Below are 18,487 nucleotides of genomic sequence, written 5' to 3'. Positions count from 1 at the left end.
GCTTATTTCACTCCCTGTGTGGCTTTGAATTACTATTGTCTCTGAATCACCCCCTTTCACTCATTCAGTATGGGGCACAGTCTGCATAGAAGATTTTTCCTGTGTGTTATTTTCATCCTTCTGCCCTTTAGTCTGTGCATCAAGAAGTCTAATGTGAATGCAAGAAAAACAGAATGCAGCTTTTAAATATAGCAGCCTGTATATTCATTGGTGCCAAGGAAGAGCGAGCTTCTCTTTCATGTCTCCAAGAAAGTTCCTGGAATGAATTATAAAAATGCATGGAATAGCTTTGGTGCAACAATAGCATGCAGCATGCTGGGTGAGATTTTCCCCAGGGCTTGTGGAGACCTACAACGATGGCTGCTTTGGAAATACCAGAGGGAAATACCACTCTCCCTGCCCTGCCCCCAGGAAACCTTTAAATGACTGCAGAAAATTTCCATGGGGCTCAAAATGCTGTGCCCTTCCATTAGCAGAACATGGCATAAATGAAAAGTATGTCTATGCCTTTGGGGTCATAAAGATATTTCACAAGGGATCCCCCCCCCCAACAAAGAGACATATTTCTCCCAATTATACAGATTCTGGGAGGTTAATAGCTGTTGTGCTTGTATATTAGATACTGAGGCACACAAGCCTCATTAGGCAACTGCTGGCCAGGCTAAGGGGCAGTAATGTTTAAAGGAACAGCAATGTGTAATGCAAGAGGTGGACCCCATGATCTCTTGTGATGTCATAGTGAATGCTTGGGGCACACCTCTAGGATTGCACACTGCATTTATTGGAGGCAGCTGCATATTTGGGGCTGGTCCTGGCCCCCAGCTCAGAACCACTCTAGGATCCTGCTCCTCTTTCCTTCATCCTTTCTTGTGACCAGGCCACCAAATGAACACAAGGATCCTGTCATCAGCACCTATCATCCTCTCAGTTCCAGCATGAGAGGAGAGAAGGGACCTCCATCTAAAGGCCAGGCTTTGCCGTCATTGTCAGGCAAATGGCTCCTGCTTTTACGTGATTTGCATCTGTAATGGCCCCCTGCATTAGGACTGCAAGTCCCAGTAATCATGCAGTCAAAAGTGCACAGGGCGGCAGCTGCTTGGTAACCTTCTGGGCAAGACATCCTTGCCCCTTTCCAACACAGAGGCAGCTTTGGAGTCCTTTTCCTTCAGAGCCACATCACACCCAGCCATTCATCAGAGATTAACGTGGATTTGACACATTTTTTCCCTTCTGAGGTTCTGGCCTCAGTGCTCTGCAATGCAAAGTAACATCCCCTGTGACTTTGGTCAGCTGTTGTACAAGGAACATCAATATGAAACTTACTCTGTATTCTAAAAATGGAAAGCTGCACAAGGTTGCTGGTAGCAAAGAGAGATTCACAAGAAAACACTCCCAATATGTTCGCTCCCTTTCTACCTAGCTTCTTTTTAGCTAGAGGTCTCTGACTACTGCAACCACCACACAGACACATAAAAGAGCTTGATCCTAAACTTGATAATCCAGGTGTAGGGGCCCCAAAGAGGCTTTGAGGTGATAGCACTTCATCTGGTAATCTTCACAAATTAGGCAGATAGATATACACCAGATAGCAATGCTCACATTTCTGACAATTCGCCACTTGGGTCAGTGTCAACAGCTGAGTGAGCCAGGCAAGTTCCTATGAGCTCCCACCAGCAGAGGTTCACACTTCCTTCACTCTTTCCGTTCAGTTTATTGGAAAGAAAAACTTTCCTCATTTTGATGTAATCCTTAAAGTCAGATGAAGATATTTTACTGCCTCGAACAGCTGTATCATATAATCTTAGGAACAGGTAAATGATTGAAGGAGTGCTTCCCAGGACCCCTAATGTGCTATGGCACAACTCTTAGCTTGCACAGTTTGTACATATGGTCCAAGAATTGTGCACTGCTTCACTGGCACCCCAAAATAGATTACTGTCTCTGGGACAACCAAGCCAGCCATGGTCTGCCTCTCTCCTAGAAAGCCTTCATGTAATCTTGTGTTACAGACTGCTGCTCTAAATGGGATTACAGGGAGAACAGAGCACTAAAATGCTGATATTTAGGACCAAAATACATACATGAGATACGACTTGGGACATGGGTGTTCAACCTGACTTGTCACATGTAGGATCAGTGTAACAGACTCTGAAAACATGTTGCTCCACACGACTCCCAATGCTGTGAGAGGAGAGGAGGAGTTTAAGGACATGTGAAAGAATGCAACGTCCCACTTTACCCTGGCGAACACTGTGTTATGTGTTGGGCTAGCTTTGAGTAAAGTGGGGCTTCTCAGGTCTGCAATGCTATTGGGAAATAGGGTTAGCAGCAGCCAATCATTCCTCCAGGATATGAACCAATTGCTGCCTTGTAAACATGTTACCTTTTGTCAGCACATGCAAATGAAGGATCCTAGTTCTCTGTGTTCTCATTGGGGGGTTACTAAAAAGGGGCATTGTTTGGGGTGTATATTTCTGGCTCCCTTGGGAGCGCGTGTATGCAGTATTTGCAATAAGGTGACTCGCATGAGCTGAAATCACTGCCTGGCTGAAATCACTATGAGCACAAGGCTCATTACTTAATACACTGAAAAGCAGTCTTGTTGGCTTCCATATTGGAGCAGATCTGAAATAAGTGGTCTGAAAATCATTTTTACTTTAGTCTACTTGTAACATATGTAACCTTATGGTTAATCCAGCATGAGTTGTGATACTGTCAGGGTTATTCATGTAATAGAGAACCTGCAGCAATTCCCAAGTATGTTTTTAATAGTTTGAGCCAAGCTATAGAATGCATGTCAACACCAAGATTCCCATCAACACAAGCAAAAGCTTGGTGGTAACACCAGGGAGAATTTCCTTTGTACAGAATTTCCTTGTGCGATACTTGAGAGCTCCGACAAAAAGACTGATCCAGTATGAAGTCTTTGCATGAGATAAGCTCACCATTATTCAAGCTCATATTCTATCCTTACATAGCCTTAGGGTTCATTCTAGGATGTATTGGTTTCCATGATTCCACAGGGATGGTTCCCTAATCTGGAGACCAAGAGTTGACCCTGATATGTATTTAAATGTCCCTTGAAGTAGCATCTCCCTTGGCCCTTTCATTGAAAAAAAAATCTATGGGCCCACCTATACACAAACTCAGTGATGGTAATTCCATGTTCTTAAACATGGAAGTTCCTCCATCACAGAGGAAGTGGGGAATGGGAGTCTGATTTTAACAAAAGGAGCAAGCTGGCGTGAAGTGCTGACACCACCACCCCACCCCACTCATGGTTTATCACTCTCCACCTTCTTCCTCTTTTGCTTTTCTCCCCATATGAGTTGAGTACTAATACTAGAAGTAACAGTTCAAGAAAAAGTGCCGTAGGGAGGTGAGTGGCAGGGGCAAAGAGGGTTTGATTTCCTTCACCTGCACATTCCTTGGACTATGCCAGCTGGGCTCTTGTCTCCTCTTTCGACCATAGAACTGCTGCTGCCAAATCTCTCTTGGGCCTAAGAGTTGTCCAGTTCAGGGTATATCAATTCCCGATGCAACTGATATTGCTTCCCTATAGATTATGAAATTCTATTGAATATTACGGGCGGTAATTGTGTAATGGCCTGAGGAAAGAGACAAATCTGAAACGAGTGCAGAAAAGAAGCCGGCAAGGCTCGTTGCCTTCTCTTTACGGGTTTGCAGCTTTCCACCTGGAGTTTTGCAACCGTTACCGATCAGCAACTCAGAACATGACAGCTTGCTCGCAGACACCAGCCTGAACACAGGGCGGCTTTCTGTCTACACCAAATTGCTTCTGAACTGTTCTTGAACCTTTGAAACTGTATTTTGTTGGGACTATATAAGTCCAAGAATTGTTATTGTTACTGCATCATTTGTGGTCTGAATGGTAATATACCTTATGGTGATACACTACGCCCAGTAGCAGTTTTTGGTGTGCTTCCTTGAGCCTTGAGCTCCCCTGTGATCATATATCAATTTCTTTACCTGCTCAAGAGCTGAAAAGGAAACTTTCTATTCCAAATAATGTGTCTTTTGTTTTGCTGTGGAGCTTAAGGTGGCATACAGGGTTCTCTATTTTATCTTCATATCAATGCTGTGAGGTAGGTTAAACTGAAACAGAAATCATATACTCAAATTTATGGCTGAGTGGGAATTTGAATTTAAATTCTTCCAATCCTATGCTGACATTTTAACTGGGAGGTACAGCCTTGGACAGCCTTTGTTCTTTCCTGTTGCTTTTAGCCCCTAAAAGTGCTGAAAGTGCTTAAAGGGATAGGGGGAAAATCAAGCTTTGCTGTCTGTCTCTCCCCCCTGCCCCATGTCTCACATCAGGAAACTGAAGTAAGTCCCTGAGGCCCCTGCAAGGTCACAGGGGCTGTTACCCAAATAGGGGATCACCTTGTGAGTTGAGGGAATTAGCATAAAAGGAGATGCAGTGAGAGTGGGTAACTAATAGATCGCCACCAATGCATACCAGGATTGTTCCCTTAGAGAACTCTCTGAATGAACCAGGTGGATGCGCAACAGGAATAGTTTTTATTAAAGGAGCAGTAAAGGATCAATTGCATAGAATACACACACAACACACACTCATACAACTAACTAGGAAATCAGTGAGGAAGGAGAGAGGTTCAGGGTAGGGTGAACCTCTCACTCTCTCTCCTACCAGTCTAGGAGAGAGAGTGAGGACATCTATAGAGGCACTAGTTTGAGCAGCCAGCACTTTGCGGCAAGAAGGAGGCTCAGACATGTGTCTGAGGGTGTGCATATGGATCCAAAGAACACACACACAGGACATGGCTGGGGACAGGGTAGTTATAGTGCAAAACGTATCCTGGGGCAGAATTACATCTTCTGTCTCCAAAACAATAGCTTAATGGCTTGTCCAAAGGTGAAACAGTAAAGCGGGAAAGGCTTGATTGTACATATCTGGGAGGAACTACAGGTGAGAATGGTGCTTGATGTCCTGCCATTGTTGGATAGGAAGGACTTATCTTGTCCCCGAATAGTTCTAATTGGGAATGTGGATGAGGTAAGGTGTGGAAGGGCGTTGATGAGATAAAACAGGAACTCCTGGAAGACCTCTTTGTTGCACTTAAGTGCATCTCTGGGACATGGAGGGGCCCCAGAGATGCACTTCCAACTCCAGGCAGCATGCTGTGCTTGAGGTTCATGAGGAAAAGGGGGTTTATGATATTCCATATTCATACACTGCCCTTTCAGTAAGGAGAAGGGGTATGACTGCTAACAGGGCTTCTGGCACAATGCCCCATTTCCTAGTAGAAGCAGATGGGCCAAACATCATGCCTGGGCCCTTTGCTGGGTTCTGGTCCTTGGCAGATCCCAGACAATACCAGTCTCTGTGGCCATACCTTTTGTTCTTCTAAATTATTCCAAGAGTCCTATGCTAAATACATCATCAGCTTTCCAACCACACTTGGAACACTTATTTAACAAGACAGATATTGCAAGGCAGGAAAACTTTAGAAATAGAGAAGCCTGGTTTGCATTGCAGATCATGAAATGTGACTCACAAGGTAAGCTGCCAGTGAGAAACTCTGAAGACACTTGCTTTTAACATTCGTTGTGTCACTCTCCTAACAGTTCTCATACAAACAGCATACATGTTAGATTCATCTCCTTTACAGGAGGAAGCACATTTCCAAAATTAATAATAATTGGGAGACCCAATTCCTAGTTTAACACTCTTAAACTACAACATCATGCTAAGCCATATATAATGAATATATTATTTTTACTTCGTTGTTTTCCTAAATGCCATTTTCAAAGTATGCTCCTCAGTTATTTTTGTTAGTCTTCTGCATAGTCTTCTGGCTGGTATAGAACATTTGCTAAGACAATGTGCTGTGAGATTCATGAGATTGTTTCAGATCTCCTCTCTGCCCCTCAGTTAGTTCAGACCATATTAGCATATAGTTAATATTGGGATTTTTTTTTGTTCCAATGTGCACAAACTTACACTTACCTACACTGATCTTCATTTCCCACTAACCCAATCAGTGGTGATCCTCCTGGAGCTCTCTACAGTCCGACTTGGTTTTTACTATCCTGAATAATTTTATGTCATCTGCAAACTTGGGCACTTCTCTGATAACCCACATTTCTGTATCTGAAGAAGTAAGCTGTGACTCACGAAAGCTCATACCCTACCACAAATTTTGTCGGTCTTATAGGTGCTACTGGACTCTTGCTCTTTTCCCCTGCTACAGACCGACTAACGTGGCTACCCTTCTTGATCTACCACATTTCTGGATAATTTATTAACAAATTAAATAGCACCGGCCCCAATACAGATCCTTGTGGGACCTCACTGCTGACTTCCCTCCAGTGTGAGAATTGTCCATTTATTCCTACTATTTGCTTCCTATCAATAAACCAATTTTTAATCCATACAAGGACCAGCCCTTATATCTCATGATTGCTAAGCTTACTCAGGGGCCTTTAATGAGGTACCTCATCAAAAGACTTTTGAAATTCCAAGTATATTCCAAGTCTACTGGGTCACAATTATCTACATGTTGCACCAACAGGTTTGTGAGGGAGGACTTTCCTTTGCAGAAGTCATGCTGATTTTCCCTCAGCAAGCTTTGTTCCTCTAGATGCCTAATAAATTTTGGTTGCAATTTCTAATAATTTGTCAGGGGCAGATATTAGGCTAATGGCCTTTAATTCTCTGATTCCTTTCTGGACCCCTTTTTAAAAATCATTTAAAAATGTAACATTTGCTAGTCTCCAGTTTTCTGGTACAGTGGCTGATTTTTAGTGACGCTGCTTATTCTGGTTACTAGAAGAACAATTTTGCATTTGAGTTCTCTAAGAACCCTTGGATGTACATCATCAGAACTAGGAGATTTACTGGTTCTTAATTTCCCCAGATAGTTCTAGTAGGTCTGGAACCATCTCTTGTCATCTCACTTTGACTAATTTCTTCAGATCCCTGTCCTAAAAATAGTGGCTATGGCCTGGGTACGTGCCTACTTTTCACAGTAAAAGCAGATGCAACGTGTTCATTTAGCTTCTCTGTGATCTCCCCATCTTCCTTTAGTAACCCTTTTATTCCTTCATCATCCAAAAGGCCCATCATCTTTTATGGGTTTTTTCCTGCTCTGGAGATATTTTAAAAAATGAATGTTTGTCTTGAAGCTTTTAACAACTTCACTCCTCAAATTCCTTTTGCATGCCTAATTATTAATTCCACTTCTTTTGCCAGACCCTGCCCTCCCTTCTGTTCACTTTGTTGTGGCAGATCTTCCATTGTTTCAAAGAAGCCTTTTTGCCTTTTATGACTTCTTTCACTTGGGTCACTAAACACTCAGACATCCTTTTAGACTTGGCAGTACCAGGGCAGTACCTGAGGAATGCATTCTGTCTAGGCTTCATTTAGTGTGGTTTTCAATAGCTTCAAAAACATCCTTTAGAGAATTGCCTCTCTTGTGTTTCCCTTCTGTCTCCTTATAACTAGTTCCCTTTTTGGTAAATTTCCCTCTCTTGAAATCAAATGTGATTGTTTTGAACTGTAGGGGCAACTTTCCATTGGCATGAATGCTGAACTTAATAACTGGTGCAACAAATTCTACATCTCTAAAGCTGCACTCAGAACCAAGTTCAAGATCACTACTCTTCTGGTTGACCCAAAATAACTGTTCCAATGCATTTCTACAACATGACTTTAGTACATATTTACCCAGTCAATGTGAGAGTAGTTTGGTGTAGTGGTTAAGAGCGCAGGACTCTAATGTGGAGAACGGTGTTTGATTCCCCACTCCTTCACTTGAAGCCAGCTGGATGACCTTGGGTCAGTCACAACTCATCTAGAGCTCTCTCAGCCCCACTCACCTCACAGGGTGATTGTTGTGGGGATAATTATGACATACTTTGTAAACCACTCTGAGTGGGCATTAAGTTGTCCTGAAGGGCAGTATATAAATTGAATGTTGTTGTTGTTGTTATCTTATTATTATAGTTGAAGTCAGTCATTATCATGTTATCTGCTTTAGTCACCTCCCTTTTCCATCTTGAGATCAGCCTCAAGGGTTTAATCAGATGGGTAGTAGCCTTAGGGCCCAATATTTCCATCCATATTGCTTCAGTTGAGGAGTTCATTCCTTCAGTGTTTCTAACTGATTTGATTCTATGCCAAGTTTGATATACAATGCAACCCCTCCCTCAGCTTGTCCTGCCTATAGAGCTTATACCCAGGGATGACAGCAGCACATTGATTTTTCCCTATTCCACCATGTTCCTGAAACACCCGCTATATCTAAATTGTCATTTTTTTCACCAAGCATCCATATCCCCCATCTTGGCTCAGATGCATTAAGCCATACCAAATTATCACCTTTCCAGTTTTATGCCATTGGACATCTGTTGTATGCAATTTTCCAGTAAGACATTCTGGAAAGCCAGTTTGGTTCATAATTAAGCATCATGATCTGGGCTTATATGACTGAACAGGTCCTTGTGTAAGTTTCCCTTGGCACAGGATCTGCGGCTTGCACCTGCTCTCTGCATTTGGTATACTGTGGCTAAGTTGCCAGGATTGTTGTTATTGAGTCTCCCATCACAATGCAGCTACTGTCCAATGCAGTGGCTGTTGCTCAGTAGAGAGAAGGCCCCAGGTTCTGTGCCAAGGGTGCTGGTTTTGCCACTGTCATACAGAGCTGCAATACTGAGCTATGAGGACTATGGTCTGACTTGGGAAAGGGCAGCTTTGCAGGTTTTGTAGCCCTGCAGAGGAAGAATAAGCAGGTTTCTTGTTAAAACGCAGCCCTCTCTCCCAGCTTGTGTTTTACCTAGTATGTACTGCTAAAAATACCCAAAGACAGCACAATGGAATGTGTGGAATGTGATTTGGAAGGCTATTAGAAGATTGGGTTGGGGGACAATTGCTATTCAAAGTGTGTGTGAGTTGGGGGAGCCCAAGTTTGTCCTGGTAAGGGAAAGATGGAAATAAAGTTGCTAATTGAATAGGAAAAATATGTCCTGTCCTTTTAAGAGAGCTTCAATGAATAGGACTAGGCAGTTGAAATGTTTCATGGAAGGCAGCTAAATACCGTCACTTGCTAATTGCTTACAGATAATACTCATATTAAAGGGACAGCTAGAGGAACCCGTTTAAAAGTTGGCAACTCTAGATGGGAATGCCCATAATGTGGGTGAGTGAAAAGGATTAGCAGGATTTTTATATTATCTATTGCTATCCAGAAAGAAAGTTAGGCTGCAAGGTCAGGAAGAGGGTTCCCTTTTGTTCATCCAAAAGCTTGTGTCTAGTTTAGATGTGAGTCTTCCAATAGGGAAGCATCTTATTGTACAATACTGTAGTTGCCCAGAGCCCATGGGATATCAAAAACTCAAAGTCAATTGGAACAAATGATCTTCAGTCCCCTTCCAATTTTAGATTACCCAGTGAAGAATATGATGTGATCAAAAGACAACAGCTGGGATAGGACATCCCTTAGCAAACGTTTTGTAGTGGGCTGATCTCACCTGACCTCTGGGGTATTTTAGTCCCTCGGCTCAGCTAGGTTCAACACCCAGTAATTGAAGAAGGGGCTAAAGTCAAGGGGCAGAGCACATGTTTTTCATAGACAAGATTTCAGGTTCAACTCTCAATAGCTCAATTTGCAAGATTTCCACAGATCTTTTACTAAGAACTGGAACGCTTCTGCCAATCAGAATAAGCAGTCTAGAGCAGGTTCCCCAAACTTTTTGAGACTGTGGGCACCTATGGAATTCTGACACAGGGAAGTGGATGCAACCACAAAATGGCTATTGCAAGAGGTATAACCAACCACAAAATGTCAGGAAATTATATTATGCACAACTCAAATAGCAACTGTTCAACATTTCAGGCAGAAGCTCTGCTTAATAGAGCATCTTTTAAAATGAACATGTTTAAAAATATTTTTGCTTACACAGTTTACCTTCAGGCATGCTGTGCTGTGGTAGCAGCTATTGTCAAAACAATGTTTTCAAAAATCTTCACAGCCAATCAGACTTCCAATGGCCAATCAGAAGCCCTGCTGGGCAAAAGCCACAGCTAGCACTACTCTGTTTCACAACACTTGGTGCCAGGAAAGGTATTGGTAGGCACCACAGCAACCATGGGCCTTAGTAGAAGGCGGCTACTCATAGCCTTAAAAAGGAATTTGAATTCTAGAGTTAAGCAACTTTCTCCTCAGTGAGATGATGAAGGGTTGTTATGAAACTGGCATCTCTGCATAACTTGACTGTGAAGGCAGAGGTTGTACTTTTCATTTTGTAAAATCATGGGCTTAGGAACACCAACATCGCTGAAACTATTTGTCTTGTTTAGAAAGATTCTCAAATTCCAATTAGTTCTGTGTGTCAGAATAGTGCAGTGCGAACATATTAGATTTGCACATGTATTCAAATCCCTCCCTGCCCAGCTGTGGACCCACTGGGTAGCCTCAGGAATATCATTATCCTTGGATACCCAGCTGTAAAATAGATTCTGTGTATATTTCAAACACGTGTACACTCTCTCACGTATGTTGTTCAGAAAGAACTGTGAGGAATTCTAAAAATTCAAATCCAGTTTAAATAGCATTGCAGTGCTGTGTGATAGTAACTACCTCTGACCACATAGCTTTCTCTGTAAGTGCACTCCCTCCTCACCATGTTTTCTATAGCACAGTCACCTGAAAAAAATCCAGAACAGATGTTTTCAAAGATTCCATCCCAGCCAAACCCAGAGCAATAAAAAACATCAAAGGCAGCTGTGTTGGGGCATGACAGAATGACTGATGATTTAATGCTTCTTGAAGTGTTTTTTTTTGTTTCCTTCCACAGGGCATGGTTTGAAAAATAACAAAATGAGGTAAAATAAATTAATTTTATGTACACTTTACATACACTCTGTGTCACATGGCATCTGCAGCAACAGTAACAAAGACATTGTTACAAAGTAGAAAGTTAGCCTGGCTACTGCAGGTGTTCAACAGCCTGCAATTCACAATGTCGTCATCCTGAGAGTGGTTAGCAAGTAATAGTGATCCTTTTTTTTTTGTAAACATGTTTAGAAGCATTTACGGTGGACAATGGATGGGCCGGCTTCATCGTATTCCTGTTTTGTGATCCACATCTGCTGGAAGGTGGACAGAGAAGCCAGGATGGAGCCACCAATCCAAACAGAGTACTTACGCTCAGGTGGAGCAATGATCTGCAAAAGACAAGAAAAAACAATTAAATTAGCAAATTAAAATATGGGGGTGGGGCAGGAATTACAGATAGCAAGAACTTTGTAACAGCAGATCTAAAATTAAGTATTCTTTTTTAATCAGTGCTGGAGGAGCATCACTTTTGGAGCACTGGTTACCTATCATAAGCAAAAGGACTAGACTTGTATTGTCACAGTGTTGTAGGAGTGCAATGTGCAAAAGAATGCCATCTGATCTAATCCCTGAGTATGATCTAGCACTCTTCTGGTTTCTCAATAGATCATAGCACCCAGATGTATTAAATAGTAAATTGGCTAGCATAATTTGGATTGGATTGGACCTAAATGGCTCAAACAAACAGGGATTGATCCATCCACATTTTAAACTAAATCAGGACAGAATAAAAAAATTGAGGGGAAGGAAAGATGTGTGTATATACGCACACATACACGAAACAAAAGAAGATAAAAAATAAAAGCCAGGACAGAGATGAAAATACCTTCCTAATGACTTCAGTAACAATTATCTGTAACTACCATTTTCTGGAGTGGGATCAATATTTTCCATACATTATTTACAAATAATAGAATTCTTTACATTAGTGAACCTTGTTCTCCTTTGCCATTGTTCATAAATCAAGATGCTTTCAACTGCTATGATACAATGCTAAAGTCAGTTATCTGCACTGTACCTTCCTTTACCAAATTTTACAGTATACCTAGTCATTTTATCAGGAATCCATAAAATGAAACCTACCTTGATCTTCATTGTGCTGGGGGCCAAAGCAGTGATCTCCTTCTGCATGCGGTCAGCGATACCAGGGTACATTGTGGTACCACCAGACATGACATTGTTGGCATACAGGTCCTTCCTGATGTCAATATCGCACTTCATGATGCTGTTGTAGGTTGTCTCATGAATGCCAGCAGATTCCATACCTGGTGACATTGAGAAGATAAGGGAACAGTGAGATGAATGTAGCAACCCCCAAACATTCATAAAGAGTGTTTCATAGCGAGAGATGACTGGGAAGAATCCTCGATTACCCACCAATGAAAGATGGCTGGAAAAGGGTCTCTGGGCAACGGAAACGTTCATTGCCAATGGTGATGACCTGCCCATCAGGCAATTCATAGCTCTTTTCCAGGGAGGAGGAGGAGGCAGCAGTAGCCATCTCATTCTCGAAGTCCAGAGCCACATAGCAAAGCTTTTCCTTGATGTCACGGACAATCTCACGCTCAGCTGTCAAAGAGGAAAGAGGAAGAATTAGCAGTTTACCAATGAAAGGTTCCTCTCACAGAGGAAAAAAGACCAAAGCATCCAACCAGGTCAGAAAAGGAAGATGGGCATGGACAAATGGTGTGCAACTACGAAAGGGTGTGTATTGGCCACTAGAGGGGAGAGCATGTGCAAGAGATTCCAACTTGTGCTACTTATGAATGAGGCCAACAGCACAATGTGCTGCCTCTAGAATTTAAAGTTACTATTTCACAGAGCCTGGCAGCATCAACCCAGCTTAGAAATGATCAACACATGCATTGGCCACTGGCTTATACTATGTCTGCTAAGCAAAACCAAAATGGCAACTTCCTTAAAAAAACAAACTACTCCAACAGACCTGCCAGTGTCAGGGGTCCAAGGTCCTTTTAGAGGGCAGGGGAATCAGTGACAAAAGGCATTTATGGTCCTAAATAAGGGCAAGGCAGTGCAAGCCATGTGGCACTGAGCTGAGGAGGTTTTGCTCCTTACCAGTGGTGACAAAAGAGTAGCCCCTCTCAGTCAGGATCTTCATCAAATAGTCAGTAAGGTCCCGGCCAGCCAGGTCCAAACGCATGATGGCATGTGGCAGGGCATAACCCTCATAGATGGGTACATTGTGGGTGACACCATCACCGGAATCCAGCACAATACCTACAGAAAAAGAAATATATGCAGGAGAATTAGTAATGTAGGCAGCAAACCCCCCTTATACCCATCTGCAGTTCAAGTTGCTGTGGAATGAACCTTCTTTATGTCTAAATGAACCTACAAGAAATTTCCAGCAGTCGTACAGGCAGTGCTAGGAGCAAGGGTTTCCTTTCCCTAATGAGTGATGTGGGCAGTTACCTATGTTGCTTTGCAGAGAAGGACTCGTGCAATTGCTGGGTTACTCTTTCTCTTGGTGGGCTGATGAAGTTTTTGTTAGTATCTAGAAAGAAGAGTGCCACTGAAGGCAACTAGGAGATATAGTGTCTGACTGTTTGCAATGCCTTTAGTGTCTTTTAATTATCTTCCTTGCCAGAGTTGGACAAAGCAACGATTGTGATTTGGTGACCCCTTCCCTGGTCAATTTGCAGCTAGCTCTTCATGCTTGAAAGGAATAGTAATTCATGGGATTCCCTTGACATTCTTGCTTTCTGCTTCTCCCATTCCAGCACTGTCACTCACCAGTGGTACGGCCAGAAGCATAGAGGGACAGCACAGCCTGGATGGCCACATACATGGCAGGGACGTTGAAGGTCTCAAACATGATCTGGGTCATCTTTTCACGGTTGGCCTTGGGGTTGAGAGGGGCCTCGGTGAGCAGGGTGGGGTGCTCCTCAGGGGCCACACGGAGTTCATTGTAGAAGGTGTGATGCCAGATCTTCTCCATGTCATCCCAGTTGGTGATGATGCCATGCTCAATGGGGTACTTCAGGGTCAGGATACCTCTTTTGCTCTGAGCTTCATCCCCTACATAGGAGTCTTTTTGACCCATACCCACCATGACACCCTAGGAAGGAAGTGGGGAAAGGGGTCAGGATCTCCAAAGTGGAAAGCTGTCACTCTACGCTAAACACAGAAGCACCAGGTTATCTCTATCAAGACTCTAACCTTCATAACAGGCAGACAGTACAAGCTATGTAATGGAAACAACACCTAGCAGAGGCAGCACTGAACACATTTAGGGGACTGACCTACAGAAATTATAGCCTTGTCTTGGGAAATGGTGAGCACCATAACCATCAAGATAGAATGGCCAGCTGGCTCTCACTGTAATGTGTATTTATTCCTTATGCGAAACAGAACATACTATGACAGCCACCTACTATCGGGATTTCCCCATGCCCCACAGAACTCTGTATAATAAATGTCACAGTTTGATTAAAGTTCCTTATTTAGCCCAAAGTATCTGTATTTAGCAGTATATCCCACTGAATTGCATGAAACTTACTCCCAGAGTAATGATTGTACTTGAGAAGGCCCTAGTCTAAGGTATTCCAAGAGTAGTGGAAGGGACAAATAGGAACCTAGCTAGAATATTAATCCCTCAGTCCCACACCTTTCCAGCAGCAGGGTGTGTGTGTGTGTGTGACCTCTCTGTAAATCTGCCTAAATTGGAGGTAAAAGATGCATCTCTGTCACAGAAGGGGCGAAGTACCTGATGGCGGGGGCGGCCAACAATGGAGGGGAACACAGCCCTGGGAGCATCATCCCCGGCGAAGCCAGCCTTCACCAGGCCGGAGCCATTGTCGCACACGAGCGCGGTGGTTTCATCCTCATCACACATGGTGTCGGCTTTCTGTAGAAGCAAAAAAAACAGAACAAAACAAAAAAAGAGTTCACAAGAGGCAACCAAAACCCACGCAGAATTAATTCACTGCTACCTGGGGCCTTCCCTCTGCTTACAGACTGGTGAAATGCAGACTTGGGGACAGTTTGAATGGGTTGCCAAGCCATGAAAATATCTTAGCCAGAGGATACTAGCAGAATTTTAATCTATACAAGTTTAGCACGTTTCCTCTGTTTTATGGATGTCTTGGACAGGACAGTCTTGTTACTAGGCAATCAGGCAAACCTGACAAAAGCAGCTCATGCGAGAATCAAATTTCTTTCCTTATCTCAACTCACCTGCTTATTATACTGAATGTAAAACCCCAAAAATGGCTTTTAAAAAACATGATTAATAGCTGGTTCCTTAGTACAGCAAGCTGAAGTATTTAAGAAGGTTAACAGCTTTATTCTTAACCATGTTTAAAACTATTGGTTTTAATAGGACTTGCTTCCAGAGTCAGTAGGTATCAGGTTGCTGCCCCCCCCTGCCCCCAGTAAATCTATGTACTTCATTTTAAATGAGTCATGCTTCAGTCTGCCCTCTTCTACCTCCCCCTATTGACATATCAATATTAAACATATATCCCTGGAATGAAGTCTCTTTGTCCAACTTAACTATGTGTCAGAGATTTAGCAAAGGCTTCAACCCTCCTGCCGTGACACCAAACCTTAATATTGATTAAAGTGATCAGAAATTACTGAGTGTGGCATGAAAGGTGATAAAATTGGTCCTTTTTCTTTAAAAAAAACTAAGTGGACACATTATAAAATAGGTTTCTGTTTTTTTAAAAAAATTAAAATGCCTTGCGAGGATCTGAATAGCAGCTCTTTTAAAAAGTGAGGTTTTTTTAAAAAAAATGTAGAGATAGGAGGGATAGAACGTAATAAGCAATGAAAATATTTCAAATCAAGCTTCCTTGGAATGCATTGGAAACAGCTGCTGTGGTTCAGGCATTCTAGACAGTGCTAATTGTGAAGGGGGGGGAGTGGTGCAGCAGGTGGATCGCCCTGAAGACAAGGGTCTCTTTTCCCTGCACAGCTGACTGCCCCAGAACCCAAGCAGGAGTGACAGTGGCTGCCAGCTGGCTGAGCCTCTCTTGTGTGTGTGTGTGTGTGTAACCACAGAGGCTGTAAAGGGTTAGCCAAATGCAACACAAAAATGGAATAACCCAAAACCAAGTCTCAACCTACAAATAAAACAGTTAATTTTATTTGCAGTTTAACACTTCATGTCTCATACAGGGTTAACATTCACTGGTACAGGTGTTAAACAAAACAGAGGCAAAAGATGGATCCTTCAGAACCACCTCAGCCTCCTGCCATTCATCTTAAAACCCCAAATGAACCGGCACATTAATAGCAATGAGCAGATCTGCTCGTGTAAGATTTGCCTTGAGGGCAGTGCTAACCCTTTGCTTTCTCCATCCACAGCTCTATTCCACGTGGTTAGTGGTTTGCCCCAAAGTCAGCAAACTCCCAGCAAAGGGAGGGCCCGAAGCCTGCCTCTCCTTGCAGCAAAACCCCTCTGCCCCCCAAGACTGAAGAGGACTTGCCATTCTCTTTCAACGAGTTAGATTCTTGGAGGCTCTTCGCTGGCTCCATAGCCAAAGCCTCAAGAAACGTTCTTCGTGACTAAAAAGCCCTGCTTACAGTTTTGCTTTGTTTTCAAGAAGGCTAGACTCAGTCAAAGGCCGCGTTCTCCGCTGTCAGGATAACCAGAAAACTGCAGGAGCAGTTGCAAAGAGAAGCGAGGGCTGAGGGCAGCCCTGCCAGGCTCTCTTCCTCATTGGAAGCAGCCCGGGGAACTCCTCAGCTGCTTGGCTACTCGGTAGCTTGAATCGCGTTGGGTCCCGCGGCCGGGCCAGGGCAGTGTTTGGGTCTCCTCCTCTTCCTCGCGAAGCGCGCTCCAGCCCTCCGACCCAGTCCCCGCCTGCCTGCTTGCCTGCCTCACTCACCTAGGGTTGGTTCCTGGCTCTCAGCTCCGGTTGCTGCTACTCCCAGCTCTGCGGCTCGGTGCCCTGAGGGAGCCTGGAGGTTTTTATATAGGCTCCGGCCACCTCTCCCCTCCCTTGCCCGCGTCCGGCAAGGCCCCCTCAGGAATGTCTCCATATTTGGCTGTTGGGCATCAAGCGAGCCCCGGCGGTCCGGCCGGAGCCCCCAGGCCCCTGGCGCAGCCGCGGGGCTGCCCAAAGAAGGAGCGCCTGGCCGGGGCCCAGGTAACACGGGCCGGGCCGTATAAGGAGTGTCTGCCGGTCGGGACCTCCTCCGACCCCCGGGCACGAGGGCTGCTGTCCGCAGCGCCAGGCCCGGAAAGGAGAAAGAGAGGCCCCCGGCGCGGGTGGAGGGACGGAGCTGGGGGGGGGGAGTCCCCCTGGCCGGCCACGCCAAGCAGGAAGGAAGCCGCTGGGGGAGAGGGCGAGGGAAGACCCTGCGGCGCGGAGCAGGCGGCGCTAGGGCTGGGCTGTAGCCCCCAGAGCTGGCTCGCCCGCCCCTTCGGAACAGCGCGCCTGGTCTTGGGAGCCTAACTGCTCGAGCCTATGCACATTTCCACAGAAGTAATTCCCACTTCGTTCGATGGGAATTACTTCCAGGTAAAGGTGCACAGGGATTGCTGTTTGGAGGCCGGCAGTTAAACAAATCCAATCGTTCCAGATTAATTCTAATCCGATTTAGGGAGCATAAACAAAAATCACACTCGGATGAATTCTAACGTATTTTGTTCCAGATTGATAGTACTGTTTAGGGGACATACCGTCGCATCTTTTTTTAAACAATGGACGTTTCTGCTTGAAGGGCTCATATGTACGATCATCCTTTTTCTGGATAAATTATAATCTGATTTAAGAAATGCACAGAATCACACTTTTTAAAGCTATAGTGATGAACCCTCCTGTTTGGAAGACCCACTGAACTCATTAGTGAATTAGTTTCCTGCTCATGCCTTTGGAATTAGATTGGGATAAAAGATGATTCAATGTCTCTTCAATGTCTAGTTATTCAAAAAGAACCACTATTCCTAGTCACTAACTGCATTTCCAGGATAGTTTAACTGGGTTTAATTAAGACAGAGATGCTATTAAACATCAGAGAAAATTGTTATCAAAATTAAAGCAGTCTGCTTCCAAGTGTCTAGGATGAAGGGAAAAAGCACACAATAGCTATTATCCAAAGGCATCACATATTATCCTGCTGGTACTTTGTTCAGCTGGCTCACACTCACTAAACTGTCATATGATATATGAAGAGGGGAAAGTCCTTTCCTAATGCTCACAGTAGATACAGATTGGGTTCTATTACTATCAGTTTTGATACAGACTGTCAGACTTAATCTGCTACAGAAGGATACATGGGAGTATATTGTTAATTGTTTTTAATTAAATCCAGAATGAAAGAGTGTAACTTTGTGAAGGATCCAAAAATATCTTGACTGAATGGGAAAGCGCAGTTGCATCCACACATCAGCTATTTTTTACAATCAGTCTCATTCAACTTCTCAACTGGGTGAGGTAACTATCGATTTAATTTTACATAAGAGGAAGGATGGCTGAGAAACTGAGATGGAGTTTAGATCACCATGGTTGAACTAGGATTTTATCCTACCAAATTTACCATGACCGATTTTGGTCTACAAGACCCTTTCTTAAAATACCTACTTGAAAGGACCTGTAAAGGATTATGGAGCTGTACAAAATTCACTTCCAAAGTAA

General features: G+C 43.7%; 1 protein-coding gene across 1 annotated transcript; it reads right to left on the bottom strand.

The window, feature by feature from the left end:
- Nucleotides 1-10,769: 10,769 nt before the first annotated feature.
- On the bottom strand, nt 10,770-16,864 carry ACTA1 (actin alpha 1, skeletal muscle). The gene is made up of 7 exons (XM_054974759.1): nt 16,736-16,864; nt 14,608-14,748; nt 13,635-13,959; nt 12,957-13,118; nt 12,258-12,449; nt 11,964-12,145; nt 10,770-11,209 (listed from the first exon to the last, which is right to left on the bottom strand). Exons 2-7 carry the CDS (start codon nt 14,734-14,736, stop codon nt 11,066-11,068), a joined length of 1,134 nt encoding a protein of 377 aa, XP_054830734.1. The 5' UTR covers nt 14,737-14,748; nt 16,736-16,864; the 3' UTR covers nt 10,770-11,065.
- Nucleotides 16,865-18,487: the final 1,623 nt, after the last annotated feature.

The sequence above is a fragment of the Eublepharis macularius genome, chromosome 1 (genome assembly GCF_028583425.1).
Source record: "Eublepharis macularius isolate TG4126 chromosome 1, MPM_Emac_v1.0, whole genome shotgun sequence".
Classification (NCBI taxonomy): domain Eukaryota; kingdom Metazoa; phylum Chordata; class Lepidosauria; order Squamata; family Eublepharidae; genus Eublepharis; species Eublepharis macularius.
The sequence above is the reverse complement of the archived record's forward strand: the minus strand, read 5'-3'. Positions and strand labels throughout refer to the sequence as shown.

Bases quoted from the DNA above. Each gene is read 5' to 3' on its own strand.
- ACTA1 (XM_054974759.1), bottom strand. From the start codon at position 14,736: ATGTGTGATGAGGATGAAACCACCGCGCTCGTGTGCGACAATGGCTCC. The intron at 13,960-14,607 runs GTACTTCGCCCC...CTTCCTTCCTAG, and splicing joins TTGGCCGCCCCCGCCATCAG to GGTGTCATGGTGGGTATGGG. The intron at 11,210-11,963 runs GTAGGTTTCATT...TGTCTTTTGCAG, and splicing joins CCAGCACAATGAAGATCAAG to ATCATTGCTCCACCTGAGCG.